General features: G+C 36.4%; 1 protein-coding gene across 7 annotated transcripts in view; it reads left to right on the forward strand.

Moving 5' to 3' along the window:
• Positions 1-20,864, forward strand: part of ANKS1B (ankyrin repeat and sterile alpha motif domain containing 1B) — a 450,718-nt gene that overhangs the window by 92,546 nt on the left and 337,308 nt on the right. For all 7 annotated transcript variants that reach the window (XM_075080262.1, XM_075080270.1, XM_075080279.1 and 4 more), the window contains exon 8: positions 1,098-1,273. In XM_075080262.1, the coding sequence (XP_074936363.1) occupies positions 1,098-1,273 (176 nt within the window). The remainder of the gene's footprint in view (positions 1-1,097; positions 1,274-20,864) is intronic.

Below are 20,864 nucleotides of genomic sequence, written 5' to 3' on the forward strand. Positions count from 1 at the left end.
TAATATACTCACTCTGTTTTTCCTTTTCAGCATTTTGTTCCCAAAGATGGAGTAAAATGCAATTATCTCTGTATTTTATCGAGTCTAAGAACTAGTTTTTAACACTATGACTCTTGTAAACCTAGTCAAGAGAAAGGGTTTCTTATTTGCCCTGGAAAATCTTGGCTTTCACTTACATTTTCACTGCTATTACTGAAGGTAGCTGTGTAACATATGCAATAGATTGTCAGAACTTAATGCAGTTGTTCATAACAAATAGCTTTTTACTCTGGAAGCCTTGCTGCTGCCAGCGGGCTGTTTGCAGAAAAGTTAGCATTCAATGTGTTTCTAATACTTACTACTACTAGTGTTTTTAATAGTGGCCCTCAGGTAGTATAGATATCTAAAGCCCATTGTCTTACTCTTCTGGTAGATTTCTTAACTAAAAGATGCCTGACAAATGAAGGAGAAAACATAAAACACAATGCAGAATACACTAAACATGGGTTTCTGATAGACTGCTGTAGGGACACATGTTTTAAACTTGTGGGTTTTGCCCAGTATATCCTTCTACCATTCCATCTAATCCTGGGAAAGTGAGGAATAACTGTTTATAAAATGTAGCTACTTTGGTGGGACAGATGTGCATTCTCAGAAACTCGATTCCAACCTACTTACAGTTTATGGAAACCATGTAGTCTATAAATTGATCACAGTAGCAAACATGAACCTGATGCAGAGTATGGGACACTGATTTTGTATGTTTGTAGAAACTTTCCTTTCCTGGATAAATTTTACCTTCTTGGATAGTTGGTATTTCTAGCCAATTTTCAGGATTAGGAAACAGAGGAAGGGTAAGTACGTATTGTAATTCATCCTAATTAAATGCAAGGTATAGGGAAATGCACAAGTATGCAGATTACCTCCAGTGATTCTCATTCTGGATTGAGATGCCATTATTTTTGAGAGGAGTGTTGTGCATGAAGATCACTGTTTAGATGATAAGGCATGGAATATAACAGATACTCAACAAAATTTAAAGAATGTGCATTTACTTTTTAGGCATAACTTACCCCTGGTATTCTAATTATTGACTAATGGTGTGTCTGTTTTTAAAGGTGAAGCTGTGACTGGAGAATTATCAAAGCTCTTAGATGAAATCAAATTGTGCCAAGAAAAGGAATACTCTTTTGAAGATCTGTCTCATACAATATCAGACCATTATCTGGACAATTTTAGTAAAGTATCAGAGGAAGAACTTATGACCAGTGGAAGCCAAACCAAGCTTAATGTAGTAAGTAAGATGGGATACAAAGACAATATATTCAGTTATATCTGCTTTATTTACGGCACATTCAAGAAAGAAATAGTGCAAGAGTGAGAATAGTACAAGTCTAGCATTATAATAGGAAAAAAATAAAATATCATGTGCTCCTTACAGATTTAGAATTTAATGTTCCCCTTATTTTACAAAGACATTGCTTACCACACCTCAGAATGGCTTTTTATGGCACCAGTAGTATGACCAAAAGTTCAGGTTAGTTGTTCTTTTGAGTGTGGGGAGTGTAAGGAAGGGTTTTTTGAGAAATCAGTTGAAATCGGTTTGCTCAGTACTGTACCAATGGCTAAACGCTTGCAGAGTCTGATCAGAATTGCCTCCCAAAAGAAGCAGCTAAACATCTTCAGTTATGATTCTTGTACATTTTATTACCGTATAGCTTTCCCAGTAGCCTAATGGTTTTAAAGACTGAGTCTGTAATACTGAAAATTGTTGTGGTTGTGATACTTCAGTGATTTCCAACTACAGTTGAAAATATGACTTCATTACTACTAATCCTGTGAATAAAGTGCTCTAGGATTCATTTTTTCTTTACAGTGTAACAAGGCTTTTTTTTTTTAATTGAATTCTATTTCTCAATAAGTAAGTAAATGGGATTGCCCAGGGAATAAAGCACAGAACTGAGGGAAAATGCTAAGTGCTAAATTTCAATTAATGCTTTTCATAAGTTAAGAAAAATTATGCTCTCATATGTGGGTAAAACCATGGCAAGTTAAGGACTTCCATGTTCTAGAGGATTTATTACAATATATGTAGACAGAATGAGATTTACAAAGATGGTTAGCTGCCCTGAAATGCAGTAGATACTTTTGTAAAGCCCTTCTAAATGTTTGGATCATTAGATATATAACCCATATTGAAGCCAGTCTGAACAAAGTCCTGAAACCATTTATGCATTTTTATACAACTTCCTAGTGTCTGCCTGTTTTTAGGTGCTAACTGCTATTTAAATCTGCTCAGCTGCTGTTTTGCAGAAAATGTAATCCACATAATTTTGTCTACTCAGACTGAAACTTTTACAGACCTAAATGAAATACAATGTGAAAAGGAAGTATTCAGACACTAAATCTTTAATTTACATGTAGCAAGCAAATACAAAGGTAAATTAGGCAATATGTTTCTTGAGATTTCGTCTATTCATATATGGAACTAGATGTGCAAACAAATCTTCAAAATGGGGACTGTTTAACGCGTGTTGAGGCGCTCTCCTACTAGTGCACCCAGCTTTTCTTTCAAAGAAAACTAGAATCAGGATGATGGGTACGCACTCCCTACATGAAGTCAGGGTGCAAGGCAGAGCACGTTTTCTCCTAGACTAAACCCAGGCCTATATGGAGAGGATTCTTTGCTGTGATGTGGGATTTTCCTATTTGATCTAAAACATCCTTTTAATATTTTAATGTATTTTAAGGTCACTCAGTCTGTTCAGTTGGTACCTGGCTGCCTTGCATCGCAAAAAGGAAGTTGTTCCCAGTTTTGACACACTGTCTTTAGTTTTGGGGACATGCATCCTTCCCTTGGTCTGTAGACTCCCTGTATAGTGCATGGGTGATACGAAAACCCACATGTGCTGTAAGGAGCCATCAAAGAGTAATTGGGAAGAAGCACTAAAATTAAGAGAGACGTTTAGCTCTGAAAATGGGTGCAAGGATGGATGCTGCCAAACTACTCTGCGGGCAGGACCAGCAAGCATGGTGGTGGAAGAAGTGTGACAGCAGGGTGGTGACTGAAGAAACTTAAATGAATATTTATGCATAAGAATGTGGAGATATAGAGAGAAAGAGAGAAGTAGAGACATATATAGATATGGAGAGTCAGAAATACATTCCTTGGATATGTATTAAAGAGAAAGATTCTTGCAGCTTTTTCTGACTTTAGTTTTCTCCTCCCTGGGAAGTTTCTGTAAAAATCTCAGTAGAGTAAGTGGGGTCTTCTCTGTTACTCACTATTTGCTGTGCTAGCATCAGCTCTGAAGAGGTGTCGAATTTAGGTCCCTGCTAATGTGTCAGGTGATGCAATTTCCTGAAGAGGTGTTTCCCGAGATGATGACTGGTACAGGCTTTTCAACTTCTCCTGCAGTCCAGTGATCTGAACAGGTTCCAAAACCCAAGTCATGACACTTCGTGACCCTTGGGGAGATTCTGCAAAGGAACTGGCTGCAAAGAGACATCTGCACTTTTTGCATCATGCTATTTTTCAGAGAAATAGGAGGCCAAAACTGGGGTATTTCTGTTTGGAATAGTAGCATGTGGGTCAAAAACTTAGTAAGTTGGAGCAAGGACCATCAGGAGCTGCCTTCTGTGGCTAACATGGGCACGCGAGAGAGAAAGCATCAGGAAGCAGAGTGTGTTCCAAAGAGGTCTTTTTTTTATAACAGCTGGCTCTTCTGAAGAGAAGCAAATCACCTGTCGTACTGCTCTGGCTAAATAAGGTTTAGACAGATGCAGGAGAGAATTCCAGGCTCTGGATGCTAGCTAGACAGACACTTCTTTCTGCAGTCCTGAATGAAAGTGCCAACCTCTCTTATTTGAAAGAGCAGGGCTCCCTGTTTTTCTTTAGTGTGAGGGTAGTGGGGGTGCCTGCTTTTTAATGCAGTAACTTAACAGTAAAAGACTCCATCTGGAAAGTGGAAGAGTAGGGTTGAATTCTCTCTATGGCATAAGGGTGGGTTTTTAACATTGCATTTATAGTCCCCAAATAAAAGGACTGAGCATCAGCCTGTTGATCACCTCCAGTATTCTTTCTGGATTTTACAACCACTGGAAAAATCCCAGCGCAATCCTGACAGCAGGACGTAGGAATCCCTAGTCACTAGCAAATTCTGTTCCTTTTCTGGCCTCAGATGCCTTGCATTGTTTGTTGCTCAGTGATACAGCACCTGTAGAATACTACATTTTCTTTTGAAGAAGTTGTGGGTTGGAACTCTTAGGGCAAGGATGGAATTGAATCCATTCTTCCATTTGCTGAGTTATTGGACATTAGTCATCCAGCCACTTAGCAAGTTGCTGTAGTATGTTTAGACTAATGAGCTTCCTTCTTTTTGTCAAATTTTGCATTGAAAACACTAAACATTTTATTACTTAATATGTTTCTGTTGACCGGGTGTCTGACACGTGTGACACAAGGCATTAACAAAACCAGAGGTCTATGTGCTGATAGTATTTTAAAGTCAAATAGGAGCAGAGTTTGCGCAACTCTGAGGTTAGGTGAGACTGAAAAAGAGCTTTCTGGATGAAAATTTTGGGTTTAGTAACTTTAATTCTAAATTACTAGTCATTTAACTCTTAAATTTCCTCAGGACATGGAAGAGCTGAATAGGAAAACTGAAGGGCAGGTTCTTGAGGACTGGAAGGCATGAAGATCTGGGAGGGTACAGTGCAGCAGTAAGTAAAAGTAAGGAGAATAAGAATAGACATCACAGTGTAGATGTGAATAGGAACAGATCTGGACATGAGTAAAAATGTTCCTAAAGCTTAAAGGGAAACTGGGAAAGTTTTGGGGTTCTGGAAAAGCATGCTGTGTTAGCTTCCTGAATGTGGAGAGCAATTAATGAAGAGGATGACAGCTGTGAATGCTTGTTTACTGTATAGCACAAAGTCAGGCGAGAATAAGTTAATGTGATCTTTTGTTTGAAGAGTATGTTATAAAGAATAAACTAAAGAAAGTCAAGGTAAAGCTACACTGGAAACTTTATAATTTCAGTGCTTGATTTTGCAACTCTGGCTGTGTTTCAATGTACTTTAGATGTACTGTCATGTAAAACATCGATTCCGTTTCTTAGTCTACGTTCACCAGTAATTAAAACATTTATATTATGAGGTATCAATCAATAACCCCCTGTTCATTGTTTCCACAAAATTAGAGGCCATATTGAAGATAATATTGCAACTAGAAATGTCAGTTATTATGCTACTTCAGACAGAGCTCCAAAAAGGCATCATTTCAGTTGGACTTGCCCATTTTTTTCTCATAGGCTTGTATACTGGGTGGGGTTGATGGTGGATTAATAGATTTTTTACTCCCAGTTCCTTTCTGCCCTTTTTTCCCCATTTTGGTCACCGTGACTTGAATACGCTCTTTAGGTCCCCTGTGTATGCAAAGACATGGAAAGCCCTGATAGCTGCTGCACAGACAAGCTGGGAAAGCTTTATGCTTGTGTATTGTTCAGTGCTGACTTATTGCAGTTTTTCTATGTTTGCTAAATATAAAACTTCCCCACTCCAGATAACTAGGATTTGATTGTTCAGCAAGTCAGAAAAGGAGCTGTGCTTCAAAACATGTTCCAGAAAACATGAGGTGGAAAAAGATGTAGGAAAATCCTTGATTGTATCACAGTTTAGTTAACTTAGGCGATTTCTTTTAAAAAATTAAATTCTGAAGTGTGATTGCTAGCAAAATTAGCTCTTGACAATAAGTTACAGTAGTTTCAGTTAAATATTTTTTAAATTACACTTTTTTTTTTATTTTCCAATAGATGGCAGTCTGGCTCAGTAATTTCAAGAACAAAAGCAGCCATCTTGTATAAGAGTTTTTCCAACTTTTTTCATTGCTACGTTAAAGTCATGCATTTTTAACATGGTTGATAATACAAACTGCTTAAAAACAAACACCTGTAATTCTTATAAGGGGAAAATTTATTGAGCATCATGTTATACATTTAAACTACAAACTAAAATATCAAGGCTAAATTTAGAGGTGTATTATAATGCAGAGGTTACACATCAAGCGTGTGCTCAAACAATCTGTGTGAATTCAAGAACAAGAAAGAAAATTTAAATAGGTATAACTTACAAAGCAGTGATCCAGAAAAATCAAGGGTGTCAGGAAAACAAACAGAAGAATGTCGAAGTGTATGTTGTGAGGAATCTTCCTAAGCTTCTGCAAGTAAATTGCTTTAATTTAGATTCCTCTGTCGTTGGAGTACTAATTTACATCAATACTGGTTTCTTGTCAGGTTTGAGGTTCCTGTGTATATATTCATGTGAAAACAAATTATTCTAAATGTAATATTAAAACCAGAAATATGGTGCATTTATTGCAGTGTGTTTGCTCATTGTGTTTCTTAATTAAAAAAAAATAATCAGATAATATTTTTGTCCATGTAAGAAAAAATTCCTGTGGATACCAGAGAATGATATGTTACTTTTTATTTGCTTTGGATGGCCTGTGATTGCAAAACAAAAAATATAGTATTAAGAACTTCTACACGTCTATATATGTGTGTATGAGTGTATATATATTTACAAGATATACATATTGGATACAATACATCTCAATCTTTTTTTTCATGAATTTGGTATTTTAATGATTTTTTTTCCTAAAGTTGACTCTTTCAAGAGGTTCATCCTATTCCGTGTTCGAAAGTTTATTATATAGTTCCAGTCCTTACTTAAGAATGAATTTGAAAAGTGTTGTTTTCTTTTCACTTAGTAAGAATAACTATTCTCCGTATTTTTTGAGGTCATGAGAATTTTTGAACTGAAACATTTTAAAATAATAAAAATCTGCCATATACATTTAATAAAACTGAATCTCCAAACTGAGGTATTTTCTTCAGGTCAGCCCCTTTAATCTTGTGTAGTAGGTGGCTGCTTCCAATATTTGCTTATACATTTATGTGATTGTGTTCAGAAGCATAATACATAAACTACCTTATTGATTTGCAAGTGCAAATGCAATTTCTTACTTTCTTTGGAAATGTGACATGAGTTTAGATTAAAGAAGACATAGTTCCAGAAAGTGCCTTTGTGTTGTTAACAGCAAAGTGTGTTAAATGATTTTACTTAATTACCTGGAATAAATACTGAGAAAGGTAAGTTATAAGGTGCCCCTATTTTTTTTGGCTTACAGAATAAAACTGAAGATAGTAAAAACATGTAGGATTATAGTGACTGTGCTGCAGAGGGATTTCACAGAAGTTGCAGCAGTATATCTGATTAAATTTAATGTGGTTATGTAATAGATAATAAAGGCTGGCAGCAGGAATTTAAATTTAAATATGAAGAAGGGTTCTGTGTAGTCTCAGGAAAAAGATTTGGATTTCATCACAGGCGTATAAATGTCAATTTCTGCTTACTTCTGTCATCCAGAAAGGGAAGTTGATACTTATGTACATTAAGAGAGAGTAAAAAAAAAACAACCTTAAAAAGGTATTATATTGTTGAAAACAGTGATGGTACATATTTAAAGAGAAGATTCACTTTTTACTCTCTTATGTCAGAAAATCAAGAAGATGAGGGTATATAAAGGCAATAAAACTATGGTCATGTTTGATTTGCATCTAAGGGGAGATTTGAAAGATAGAATTGTGTGTTTTTTGAAAGAAGATGGCTAAGAATGAATATGTTAGAGGTGAATAAAATGTATGCATCGTCCTTTAGAATTCAGGTGGTTTTTTTCTCTCTAAGGCAAAGAACAATTGTTTTTCTTAAAAAGTGCACATATGAAAAAGAATTTTATTTTACAAAGTAATGATCATTGGAATTTGTTGAAGATTATTGAGGTAAACAATTCAATAATACAGATTTTTTTTTTACATAACATTTAAATAAATAATATCTGGGCTGAAATATTGTAATGGCTAAGAGTGAGCAAATATGCTGGAGTGAAGTGATTATTGTCTTGAATCAAAATCGGTAGCCTTTAACAGTACCACACACTTTCATATAGGCAGTATTGAAAGAGTGAGACAAAATTCCATATGACAATGATGATGAGCAAGCCAGAAATATATACAATGGCTGACTAATGTGGATATGTTAAGAATGTATTCAGGAACAATTTTGGTTACTTAGTCATTGAGGAATAGTAAAACAATCAGGCCTGATTGTTTGGGACTCCATGGAGAGAAGCAGATAAATTTAAAATTTATTTAATAAGTAACTTTTATTGAATTTGATAATACAGCTTTGCTGTATTTTGCAAGTATTTATGATGTGGAAAAAAAAGGAGAGACTTTTACTGAGGGTCAGTGTTTGCAATATTGGTGCTTCAGTTAATTCCCGCTTTATAATAGTGATAGATAATTTATGTGATAGTCATAGATAATTTGTGTTGCCAAATTTGACACTGCAAGAATTTAGTATTAAATTGCTCTTTAACTTTTAGACCTAGTACAGTTATGAATCTCATTTTATGTGCATATACTGACACTCATTTTTGTAGGAAATAAAAATATGAAGGCCATCTCCCAGGATATGTAAACCTTACTTTTTAAGATTCCCTTGTTGCAAAGGTCTACCCACTCTCTGAAGATTAGATTATATAACTTTAAAAATTGTTTTTAAAAGCTACCACCCAACTAAAAACCATCTGTTAGTCCCAGTTTCTAATGTACAGTGGTATTTCCCCCTGAGAAGAACTGTTGTTGCTGTTATTTTTTTCATTAGACATTTCTACTTGCTCATTATAGAAGTCTGTACTTGCTATAAGCTACTACACAAAATCGTTTGTAAATTCTATCAGAACATGAGCTGGTCAGTACAAAGAAGGAGAGTGAAATGTACCAACTTCATATAAATTTTTGTCCCTTCTGTTAAGTAGTTTACCTAGCTAAGGGAAGTTCAGACATTGTTAATGTATGCTTTCTTAACCTATGTTCTATAGTTATTAAAATAGGTTATTTTTTATATCTATAGGTTATGCTACGCTTCAGTACAGTGTTGTAAAGATTTCTGTGTTAGAGGGATCCTAACAGCAGCTGTGTGGAACTCTGCGCATAAAATCTTGCCCAGTGGTGTGCTTCACAGCCAACTAAATTAGCCTGCAGCTCCCTGCTGCTGCGATTTCTGGTAGAAGTATTGCTAGACAATCCTCTAGTGTGCTGTGTAGACATACCCTGTGAGATAGGACTTATTTAAGAATATAAAATCCTGAATCTTGACAACACTTAGTACGGTTTAAACTACATGGAATGAAGTGTAACTACGGGAAGGTGCTGGCCAAGTCACCAGTTCATCTAATCTGCATTAAAAAATACTTAGTTCTTTTCCACTAGAATGATTTTCTGGAATATTTAACCAGTCTGTCCAATTATGTATGTGTGTGGCAAATTCCTTGATTATCGGATACTTGCAGGAAAACAGCTTACAGACAAATGAATCTCTCTGCTGTTGTGTTGTTTAGCTTGTACTGGTGAATCCTAAATGTATCTAATCCTTTTGCTCCAATCTGTCATGTTGTTTACAGCAATGACCCTGTATTACTATGTTTTGCAGAACATGGACTTTTATGTACAGGCATTTTATTTTATTTGCTGAATATATGCTTCCATTTATTCTTAGATAGTAAAATCTGACAGAGTAGAAAAGAACAAATAGTTTGTGTACACTTTCCGAAATTTGCAATACTTCAGGCTTGTTCTATCTTAAAGCTTTCTTTTTCCTGACTAAGCCTTTCCAAGTTTATTTTGTGTTAAAGTCTTGCCATGCTACCAACTACTTCACTTGCCCTGCTGTGGACTCTTTCATCTTGGCTAAATCTCTTTTACATAAGGATCTCAGATATGGGTGTAGCATTTTTTCCATATAAAGTAATTATAATATAAGCTGTTCAGATCAAAGAGCTTGTTTGTCTTTATGGCTATAAAGCTATGTGTAAATTTGTGTGTGCTCTGGAAATGATTAGTAATATTTTGTCTACTCAAGAATCCTGTTGGACAGCTATGTTTCATTAAATTAACCACAGTAGACTTCTGCATTTTTTCACAAGCACCATTTTACTTCAGAGACTGTCATATGTTGTAGTACTGAGCACATATGTAATTTGAAGACTAACCTCTGTTTCATTATACTTAGATGAATACCAAAGAAATCTACTAATCTCAACAGGATTAGCCAGGATCTGAGGACTCTATCAGAACTGATCTTGAGATCATCTTCCAAATATGAAGTATATTTGCTTTAATTAAATATCTTTTTTTGTGTGTGTTATTCAGTGCTTTAGAGAACCTTCTTTTTCATTCCTATTTGTGCCATTATTATTATTTTGTTCTAACATCCCTGAGCTGCCTGTGCCGTAGTGTACAATGTTGGCAGGCTTGTATAGCAGAACACTTGTCTCTTCCATTTCTTCCATACTGTCAGTGTTCATCATCCTGTGAGTATGCAATAGTGTACAATACGATGCCCATTTTTAAGCTATAGTCTTCATCTTCATTTGGGATCTTTTGAGAGAATTTCAGTCACTTCTGAGGAACAGAAAAATAAGGTAATACCATGAGATTTCCACCCAGGCAGGTGATTTTGCAATATGAACCTCACATCTCTCTTTGTCATATTATTACAAAACCAAATCATGAGGAAGACTGATGAATTTTGCTATTGCTAGGATATCAGTTACCAGAGGTGTTTTCCCTGAAGCTCTTCCCTAGAGGTCTGCCAAAGATCTGTCACAGACTCCTGCCCTGCATTTTCCTTGGGTTTCTCCCGTCCTCAGACTTTTCTCCAGTGTTCCAGCCAGAATGAGGTTTTCAACTTCTCCCTCACAAGAGAACAAAAAGTTCTTTTCATCACGATCTTCCTTGGCTCTCTTAAAATTAATCTTCTCCCTATTTGATCAGAGTATCACTAGTAGGGGTGCTGAAATTCCAAAGGTGGGATCCAGCTGCCTTAACGTTATCTCATGTCACTGTGGATGCACAAAGTGCCTTTTGCATGGGTCTGACAAGGGCTCAGTCATGCCTTCAAGAGCAGTGCTTAAGGATCAACAGCTACCCTGTAGTATCTAAAATGACACTGGATGCCTGTGCTTGGCAGCTGAATCCCACCATAAGCCCTCAAGTCAGTTGCATAAACGTAGGCATCTAGTGCTGTTCTGGTCAGCAGCTGAGACATCTACATGGGTCTGGCAGATGTGACAAAGGACTTGGAAAGACACAGTCTTCTGGAGTGGCAGTTAGAGGCAAGGCAGGGTGCCCAAAGGTAGAAACTGGGCCTCGGTGTAGGGGCACCTTAATCAAGATCTAAATGCCCCTCAAGTAGATCGGCAGTGTTAACATTAAGGATTGAGAAATGTTTGTGAAATTTTAGTAACCTATTCGGTTTATTGCATTTGAGCAATGAAGTATGTAAGAATGTTTGAAATCTGTAAGGAATATGAAGGACTTCTCTAGCATTGAACTACCATTAGATTTTAATTTCTGAAAACATATTTTTGCTTTCTTGAAAAATTTGTTTTGATGATTTGTAAAAAGCCTGAGCTTGAATATGTGGGAGATCTATTTCTCAGTCATATGTAGATATTTACCCAGGGGAAGGATAACTAAGTTAATAAGGAAAGGAGAAAGAACACTGAAATGTACTCTTTTCTATCCTGCAGCCTTAAATGAGGAGTACATCATTCTAGAACTTTTTAGCTTTTGATGTTTCTGCATGTTACAGAAGTAGGTATTTCTGTAATATTTCTAGAACTCTATCACTGTTGCCAGCAGGTACCAGTGCAGGTTTGATTGTGGCTTTTAATACATAGTGACCTTAGAATAAATGAGTGTTCTACCTAGCGCACAGGATACAGAGTGAAAAAAAAAATCTTAAATGTCTTTTCTATATATCTAAAGTCAACACTGATTTCATGTCTACTCTATTAGTCTAAGAATAGAGTCATTAAACTTGGAACTGACAGAAAAGCCTGATGATCACCATCTGATAGGAAATTAATGAGAAGAGTGAGAACCATATGGGTATGTCTCTCAGTTGTTTTCAGTAGTGAGGGGAACAGCATAGTTTTATCCCTAAAGTTTAAGCAGAAGATGGAGCTTACTTTAATCCATCAGAGCTGTGTGAACCCCTACAGAACCCATTAAGAGGTGGAGATAAGTGTAAATGTATGGTTTCACTATATCATATTCTGTCATTCTTTTGAAGCTGAGTAAGTAGGTACTCTCTTAGCAGCAGCAGTCAGTTTCCCTTCTTTGCCTCCTCTTAATAAGAGATATATAAGTAATGCTAATAGTAATGGTAAATATTCTGCTGTATTTCACGGGGCAAAATGACCACCCATTATAAGCTAATACAAACGAACACTTTCTTTAAAAATTGCTTAGTAGCTGAAATTAGAACATCGGGCAACTTGTTTGGACTACTCGCTTAATTTCATTTTTGGTCTAATGACAACACGCACATTTTTTTTATAATTGACAGATAAAAAAAGATTGGTTTTGTCCTTAAATCTTTAAGTAGTTGACCAGTCACGACAGAGAGTTTCATTGCATTCAGCTGGCAGATTCTTTTAGTCTCTGGGAATAAGCTCAGGAAGTAGAAAACAAATAGCAGAAAAATATATTGGAGCAGATTCTTATACCTCTATAAAATATAAGACTAGGAGTAATTCAGGGTTAAGGGACAACTGCCTAATATTTACTATGCATTAGAAATGTTTGCGCATGGAATTAATACAGATCAACAGCGTGCTATAAACACACCTCTTAGCTTTTCTGGAGCTTCATGATATACTGAAACCCTTGGCTGAGTCCAGCGGTATAAATTTTAAAATGGAGATTAGAGGCTGAAACCAGGGTTATTTGACCATGCACGCATCCGTTTTTACACCGGATTCTTTACTCTTCCAGAGGGATGTAAGAGTTGAATGATTTACACCATTTCTGATCACCTATTTTCTTTTTTTCTTGCCACCTGTCCTTCCTAAACTTACTGTAAGTGTCAGTTTAGTGCCATGAGGGAAAATCTCAGAAAAGGCTCTTCAATTTTATTTGCTTCAGTAGTAATTTGAGATTGAGCAGTTTCTATTAATACTGCTGCTATTATTTCTGTTGCTATTGGTGCTCTGCCCAATATCTCTGGAATATGAACTGTTCACAGCCTGCAAGGAAGCAGCGTCAGCACTGTCTGTCAATCTTAGACAAAAATAGTCCCAAAATGTAAAAATGTTTTATTCCTATGCTGGTTTGTCTTAATAATTATAATAGTTGATTCCTTATGGGTAATGGAATATTTACTACCTTGCCTTTGTCTCTGTCCAAAATGGTGTTTCCTACAAGGAATTTCAATACTTCTAACAGATCACTTATTTAGCCATAGATACTTTGTAAGAAATAGTGTTACACAGGAGTTATAGATGAAGGCATGTTACTGACTGACTTATTTATCTGTATTTTACAGGACCTTTAAGACACTATATGATGACTGGCTGAAGAAAGAATTTAAGTATTAGCTCTTCAGCTACCTAGGAGTATGTCTGGAAACAACAAAAAGGTGTGCTTGTATTGCGGTAGACCTGTACATACCATGTTGAATCTACCACAGGCAAAAAGGACAGTACAGATAAGCTAGCACAGGAAGAGCAACCACTGTCCTAAATCTTCTGGTAGTACTGGTTATTGAGATGACTGCAGCGAAATCACTCTTTTAATTATATAAGACAGGAAAAAGCAGCGGCTTGCAGTATGTGAGCTTTACACTGGCAGGTTTTCCTACCAGCCATAGCAAAACCTTTGCCTTCTAGGTGAAGATGATTTTGAATTCTGCTTCGACCTGCCATGTAAATCAGACTGTGCTGAGAGCTGTTGTCCAGTTGATAGTATTCTGTATCTCTTGGGGGTGGGGGGGTTGGGGGTGTGTGTGAGATCCTTTTTTCTAATACCTCTAGAAGAGTCTGAGCTCTTGCATGTTTTACTGAGATCAAAAGGCAGATTATTATTTGACTGATCTTTTCCAGTTAGGGCTTCAACTTCTATAATACACTGACTTGCCCATTAAGACAGTTCAACTGATTGTCAGCTATTCTACTGTGTTGTTTTTATATTATATTTAGTACTTAGGTGACAATATTGCAAACTAGTGGTTATTTGTTACTGATGGATCTGGAGATAATGTAATATAAATGTTGTTCAAAGCCTTTTTGATTATCCACTCTTAACCAGCATTCATATTCAGATGACTAACTCAGCACTGTATATAGTTCCTCTTTAGATTGGCTTTGTCTATTCAGGTATGATTTTCTTTTATGCCCTTCATTAAGTGCACAGCAGCTTAATGGAATAATGACTGCATTTTCAGTAACACACTTTTACTGAGAGTATGTATGCTAAATAAAAAGCTGTGCAATGGAGGAGTAATAAAGTGGTGACTTCTGCCTACTCACTTACCACCTGATTTTTTCCCCTGCTTTAATTTCTGTTCCTTCTGCTCTATTTCATGACAAGTAATGTATTTTCTATAAGTTTCATCATTCTGCCACCCACTTATCCACCCTCTCTTTCACAACTTTAAAAAAAGAAAAATGTATGTTTTACAGCTGATTTGCTTTGCAATTACATTGCACTGAGTTTTTCAAATGTTATATGATAACATTCAGATAGCATAAGGATTTTAAATACAGAGATGCCTCTGTAGTTGTTCTCCAAGCAGTATTTTCTTTGTGACATTTAAAGACAAAAATGCTCGCCTTTACTTTGAATTATATTTTTTCCCTTTGTGCAAAGGTAAATATGCTTAAGCTTTTAATTCTATTTCATATTTCTGAAAATATTAACACTTGATTTTGCTTTCCTGCAGGCTCTTATACCTTTCATTATCAGTCTCTTCTTTTTCAACTGGTACATGAATTTTTCACAGTGAGTCATATTTTGGAATGAGTCATGTGCATATTGATTCAGGGAGACACATAAGCCTGTCATTAACATGAGAAATCCCATTAACTTAATTGGAACTCTTCATGTGCTAAAACTTCAAGACTCAAAAAAAATCACTAAATTCCTGCATTTTTGCACACCCTACGTTTGTGTATACCCTTCCTACATACCAACTTAGGTCAAATCTACTATGGCTGTGGGATGGAAAGAGATCCCTAGAAATACGCTTCTGTAGCATAGAGTGTCCTTGCTGTCTGTATGGCTTGCTGGGTTGAATTCTGTCTTGGGGCTTTATGCTTCAGTGTGCTAAGTTCTTTTTCATTGATCAAGCAAAGCACTTGAAGTGCTTTGATGTTAAGTATTTGAAACTGATACTAAGTGTGCAAATAGTCTATTTATGAGTATTAGATACATGCTTAAAGTTAGACAAGTATTAAAAGACAGTTTCACTTTATTTTGCCTAATGGTAAGGAGAAACTAATTGAGAAGGCAATTCCATCTTGTCCCAAACACAGGTATTAGGATGGAGTAGATAAGTTGTGGAAATGCCTATAGTTCCATGTGTTAAAGACAACTAGTTTAATCCATAGATTAAACAATCCAGAAATTAGTTTAATCCATAGATTAAACAAATAGCTCAGATTAAATGCTTAACTTTCAAACAGTTCAAACTCGTTTAAAAGAAAGATGTTCTCAGTGCTTTCCTGTTTTGGGACAGTGCGTATTGTAGCTTCAAGCAGCCAATACTTTATCTCATTAATTTCACACAGGAAAACAAATGCAATATATGCTTCCCAAGAGACTTAAAAATGAAAGTTCTATAGGCTTTACTACATCATTCTTAACAAATACCTTTTTATTATGGTTAAATTATAATTACTAAAAACACTTAATGTTCTGTTCTCTGCAGTTTTTTTGATTTATTGAAATAACAGAATTTTCTGTCATTTGAAAATCTTCACCCACACGGCAAAATTAAGCAGGAATTAGAAAAGAGTGAAGATTCTTACTGAAATACATTGAGGTGTCTTTTACTTTGCACTTAAGAGATACACATAAAATATCAGATCACTAAACATGAGCATCCTAGTAGTAACTTTTATATATAGATGAAATACTCTTCATATGAAGATTACCACACTTAGTTCAAAAGCTTTTATGTTTAGTGAAAAATAAATTATTCAAGGTCAACCTCTTATTAATACACTATACAGTGTTGATGGGCCATTTTTTCTTTTATGGTTATTTTTTAGCAAATAAAAAACTATCTTAAGTCTTGAAAAATACTATTTCCTTTATCAATGGAAGAAAAGTTTGGATTTTTTTTTTTTATTATTAGTTTATGCCTGGTATTTCCTGATTAATTAATAGCTTGTTAGGCTTTTAAATCCTAAAGACTTTTGTCATATAAGAGGACGCATACATACATGTGATGAGAGTAGGGCAAAGATTCAGAATTGTCTTGATTGTCATTATTTATGTTACATGGAAGGATGAATTAAAAAACTGGGATGTATGGCCCTGCTTTGAATACACATTCAGATACACTCATTCATTTTGTAGTCTCATTTTTACTTATGATGTTGGCATTATTCAGTGTACATTGTAATTGCCATCTAGTTCTGGGGTGTATTTACTGCATGCTTTCAGATCCTGCTCTGAAGACAGAATGATTAATTTCTGGGGTGCTCATCATGATAGGTGTCAATAACTCTTGCCCACTGAGGGGCAGTAACTACACATTCATGTATTTTTCGTCATGTATGTGAATTAATCATGTTTACCTAAAGTTAATACATTTTACTGTTACATATAGTCAATTACCATGATTCTGCTGACCTTCTGGTGACTTCAAGTTACAGTAATTTCTTCCCAGGTTCAGACATTACTGTGCTTGAGTTCAAAGTGTTTGACTCCTTCAGACAGACTTCTTTTTTTACGGACCCCCAGTCAGAAAATACTATCATGTGCAGCTTGACCGCTACACCACTGCAAGTGCCAAGGTTCTCCCTGTCTGGATCTGCTGCAGCTTGGATAGTCTCACATACCATTGAAAATGGTCACAGAATATGTCATGCTGGTTCCTGGTGTAACCTGGCACTTCTGCAAACTTGCCTTCACAATTTCAGTACAGCCAGGAAATAAGAACACAAACTTAGTGACCATCTTGGAGAAGTTTAAATGACATGTCCAGCATCCCACAGGGATTATGGCAGAGGCAGGTACAGAGTGCACTTTTCCAACATTCAGCTGCTTTAGCTACAAGACCGTCCTTGTTCTCCTGGTGTTCCCTTGCTGAATACAGGAGGTGCAACTGAACTCTAACCAGATTCATAGCAAATGAAATAATGAAAGAAATGTAAACTAGGAATATATTTGTGAAAGGATGGCTGCAGATGTGCAGTGTAAGGTGGAGGAAAAGATAATGAGGATGGGAAATGGAAAAATACCAAGCTGGGAGGAGGCTGCTGCCTTGGGGGATTTGGGAAAGGTGTGCCAAGGTGAAAGGCCACCAAAGCGTTTCACTGTCAGTTTTCTGGAAGACATAGATGTGTCTGTAAATGAGGCTCCTCCTTGTCAGGATCCTTACTGAATCCCAGAAGAGTATATTTGGTTAACGTAGGATCCTGCTGTGGAAAAATACATGGTGTTACATTTCATGCCCAAATGCTGCTTTTTCCCTCTTTTGCAGCCATCAGGCCTTTTCCCCTGGGAGCAGCCTGGGCAGCAGCAGGGGGAGCACTGAGAGCACAGGAACACTTATCCTGGCTCCGCTGGCCCTGGCTTGGCTGCCACAGCTGCTGGGAACAGCGGCGGCAGAGAACAACCTCTCAGCCTAATTTATGGAGGGATAATCAAGAACAGTTTCCCTCTTTGTTAGTTCTTAGTATAATGTGAAATTTAAGTATTAACCTATAGAATTCTTTTTTTTTTTTTTTGCTTGTATTTCATGGCATAATTACATATCCTTTGGGCCAGGCAAAGGAGAGGTAGAGGCACGCCTCTGTAATCCAGTGGTTAGGATCACATGAAATATTTGCATGGTCCTATGTCTGACAAACTATTTCTTCAGAAGAAACCTCCTGCTGACTTCATTGTTCCAGACTAAGTGGTAGCATTTAGCTTATCAAATGTCTGGTTGCTTTCTGCCTTCCATAAGCAGGAGGAGATTGTCTTCTGGATTTTTGTCTTTGCTGCTCCATTTCAAAAAGCTTATTTTCTTAATATGTGGTGTGCTGCAAGATAAATGAATAATTAACATTAGTGTCTAGGACTATAATGCAATAGCAAAGGGTAAAGGCCCTACTATTTTATATCTTTTAAAGTTTTGCGGGTGCTATCTTGCTCTAGTGGATACTGTCTGAAACTGTATTTGCAATACTTCTGCAAACAGATGATAGTAACGCAAAAACAGAGTTACAAGACGTAAAGAAAGATTATTATGTTTGGATTATAATTCAATCATCAAACCAAGTGTTTGGTTAGATTTCACGGGACCACTACAGGAAAGTCTTCTCTGTACCCTGAAATGGGAGAATTAAATCACGTTTTGCCTAGCAATGGCTGCTTACAAATGTCAAGGCAGAAAGCAGACCAGTTTTCACTGAAAACTGAGAAAAGGAGGGAATAAAAGGAAATGAGAGGTTTTGTATTACTTAATGTATTCATAGAGAAAACTTGTCTAGGGAATGAGGTCATGTGGTAGTCAGGAAATCACTGACTTCTGTAAAAAGGCCAGAACTTTATATGTGTTTTATACATGGCGTAAAGCTTCTTGAGCTGTGAACTTGGTAGCTTTAAGTAATAGCTAAGATTAAAGGTTCCCTCTTTTTCTTTTCCTGTTGACTTTTAAGAGTGGAACAGACTTTCTCTGCTTTTTTTGTCTGTACTCATTGTTCTGTCTGTTGCTAAATATTGGCTTGTTCTCTTAGATCAGGAGAGAGATGTCAATTTGTTGTGATAGCCAATCTGATGTACATACATGTACCAGGAGAACAAATAGCCTGTTTACAGAATGAAGTTCCCTTCAGTCTGATGTATCCTCCTGGGTAAATTTGGCCTTTTGTGTAGATGCAGACATGAAGAGGAAGACTTTCATACATAAATTTTCAAAGGCATAATCTAAATGCTCATTAGATATGAAAATCAGGCCCAGTAAAGTCTGAGGAAAACTTGCCATTAATTGTAATGGTCCAATGTCCTTTTGCTAGATATTACTGCTCCCTTACTGCTATATTATTATTATCTCTTTTTAATCTATAGAGAAGTTACACTGTTAGTCTCTTACTGCTATAAGCAATTTTTAATACTTAATTCAGTGTTCCAGTAAAAACCAGAACTTTTATTAAATCTTTTATTCTGTATCATTGACTTGTGGTTTCCCTACAGATTTTTATTTTTTTATATCTTATCGCTAATATCTTCTAAGTTTGCTGTCTGTTTTGTTTGAGGATATATGATGCTTATACTCATGTCTCTTCTAGCTAGGGCAGAGTTGGCATTTTGAAACTTAGTATTACAGTTTATGTTGACTTCATCATTTCATAATGTCAAATTCAATTAATTGAGCAACTGTGATCTAAGTGGCATTTTCTAACTACATTTGCTTTTTCTTTTTGGAGACAAAACAGGCATGAATAAAAGGTTCTCAACTGTGTCTGTTTTTCTTTAGGTGACAGAATTCTCTTCCTCTCTTTTTTTTTTTTTCCTGAGAAGTGGGCATAAATAGCTTTGGTTTGACTAAAACTCTCCCCACAGGGCTATTTCAAGGCTTTCCAGCAGCACACATGCAATTAGATTTTCATGTCCAAAGGATTTCTGGGAAAGCTTGGAGTCCTACCTCTGAGGAGGCAAAATTAAATTGTAGAACAGAACAGAAAAATGAGTGAGTTCTGGGAAAGGAACAAAGGCTGGGAGAAAATAGCAGGAAACTGGGTGGTCTGGGTTGGGAGTTTTATGGGCTTGTGTGACGGTCTGAGGTCTCTGTGGGTTCACTGTAGATCTTTCTGTATCTCATCTCTCTCCGCCAGGTGCATCCCTCTCTCCAGGGTATGCAAACCCAGTCTACCCTAAGTGGGGGACTTCTGACTCCCCTTTCTGTCATGCAGCTATTAACTCCTTTGCTCCTTTCTGCAAATGCAGCTCTCTCCCTGCAGCAACTCCCACTTATCCCTTTGCACCTGTTGTCTGGGAAGAATTGGGCTGTTGGCGGCAGGGATGGGTGAGAGAGGTGATAGTGATAACTGTTTCTTGACCCTTTGCATACATTTCTCCTAATGCTTCCTTTTTAGTGCTTTATCAGTAGCAGAAATCTGGGCAAGAAGAGAGAAATCAGTCCTTAAGTATAAAAAGAGCCAACCGCACTCTGCAGTAGTCTGTAAATTAGCCTGTATCGTGTAATTCATACGGGATTGTCTAGTTGTATAAGAGTGCTAGTCAATTTATTCAAATAGTGGGTCTAATGGACTCTGACATCAACTGGTCCTTTTTTGAATGTTCAGGAAATTTGCCTATATAATATTCCCCACTTCTTCTCATTCATATTGACAAGATCAATTTAAATTTGTGTGATGCCCACTCTATCTTAGGCTAGTTATATAAAATAAATCTAATGGAAATAATACAACTCTCATTCTGCTTGTTCACTAACGTTCTTGCTATGATTTTTTTCTACTCTGTTCCTATAATGGCTAAATACTCACATGTTCTCCCTTGAATGATTCAACTGTATTGAATTTCATTATTCATCTTCCTTTAGTTGTCTTAAATTCTCTCTGATATTATGTATGTGTATTTTTTACCTTTAGAAGGTGCATTGACTATACTTTTTTTTTTTTTTTTACTTTTGTCTTCATTTGCTTACATTAGCTTGTAGGGTCACAGCTAATGGGTGTTACCTGCTTTCCTGTACCTAGCACTGCTGCAGTTCTTTGCTTTTTGCTCCAGGGGGCAAGAAGC

This window comes from Phalacrocorax aristotelis, chromosome 1 (assembly GCF_949628215.1).
Source record: "Phalacrocorax aristotelis chromosome 1, bGulAri2.1, whole genome shotgun sequence".
Taxonomy (NCBI): Eukaryota; Metazoa; Chordata; class Aves; order Suliformes; family Phalacrocoracidae; genus Phalacrocorax; species Phalacrocorax aristotelis.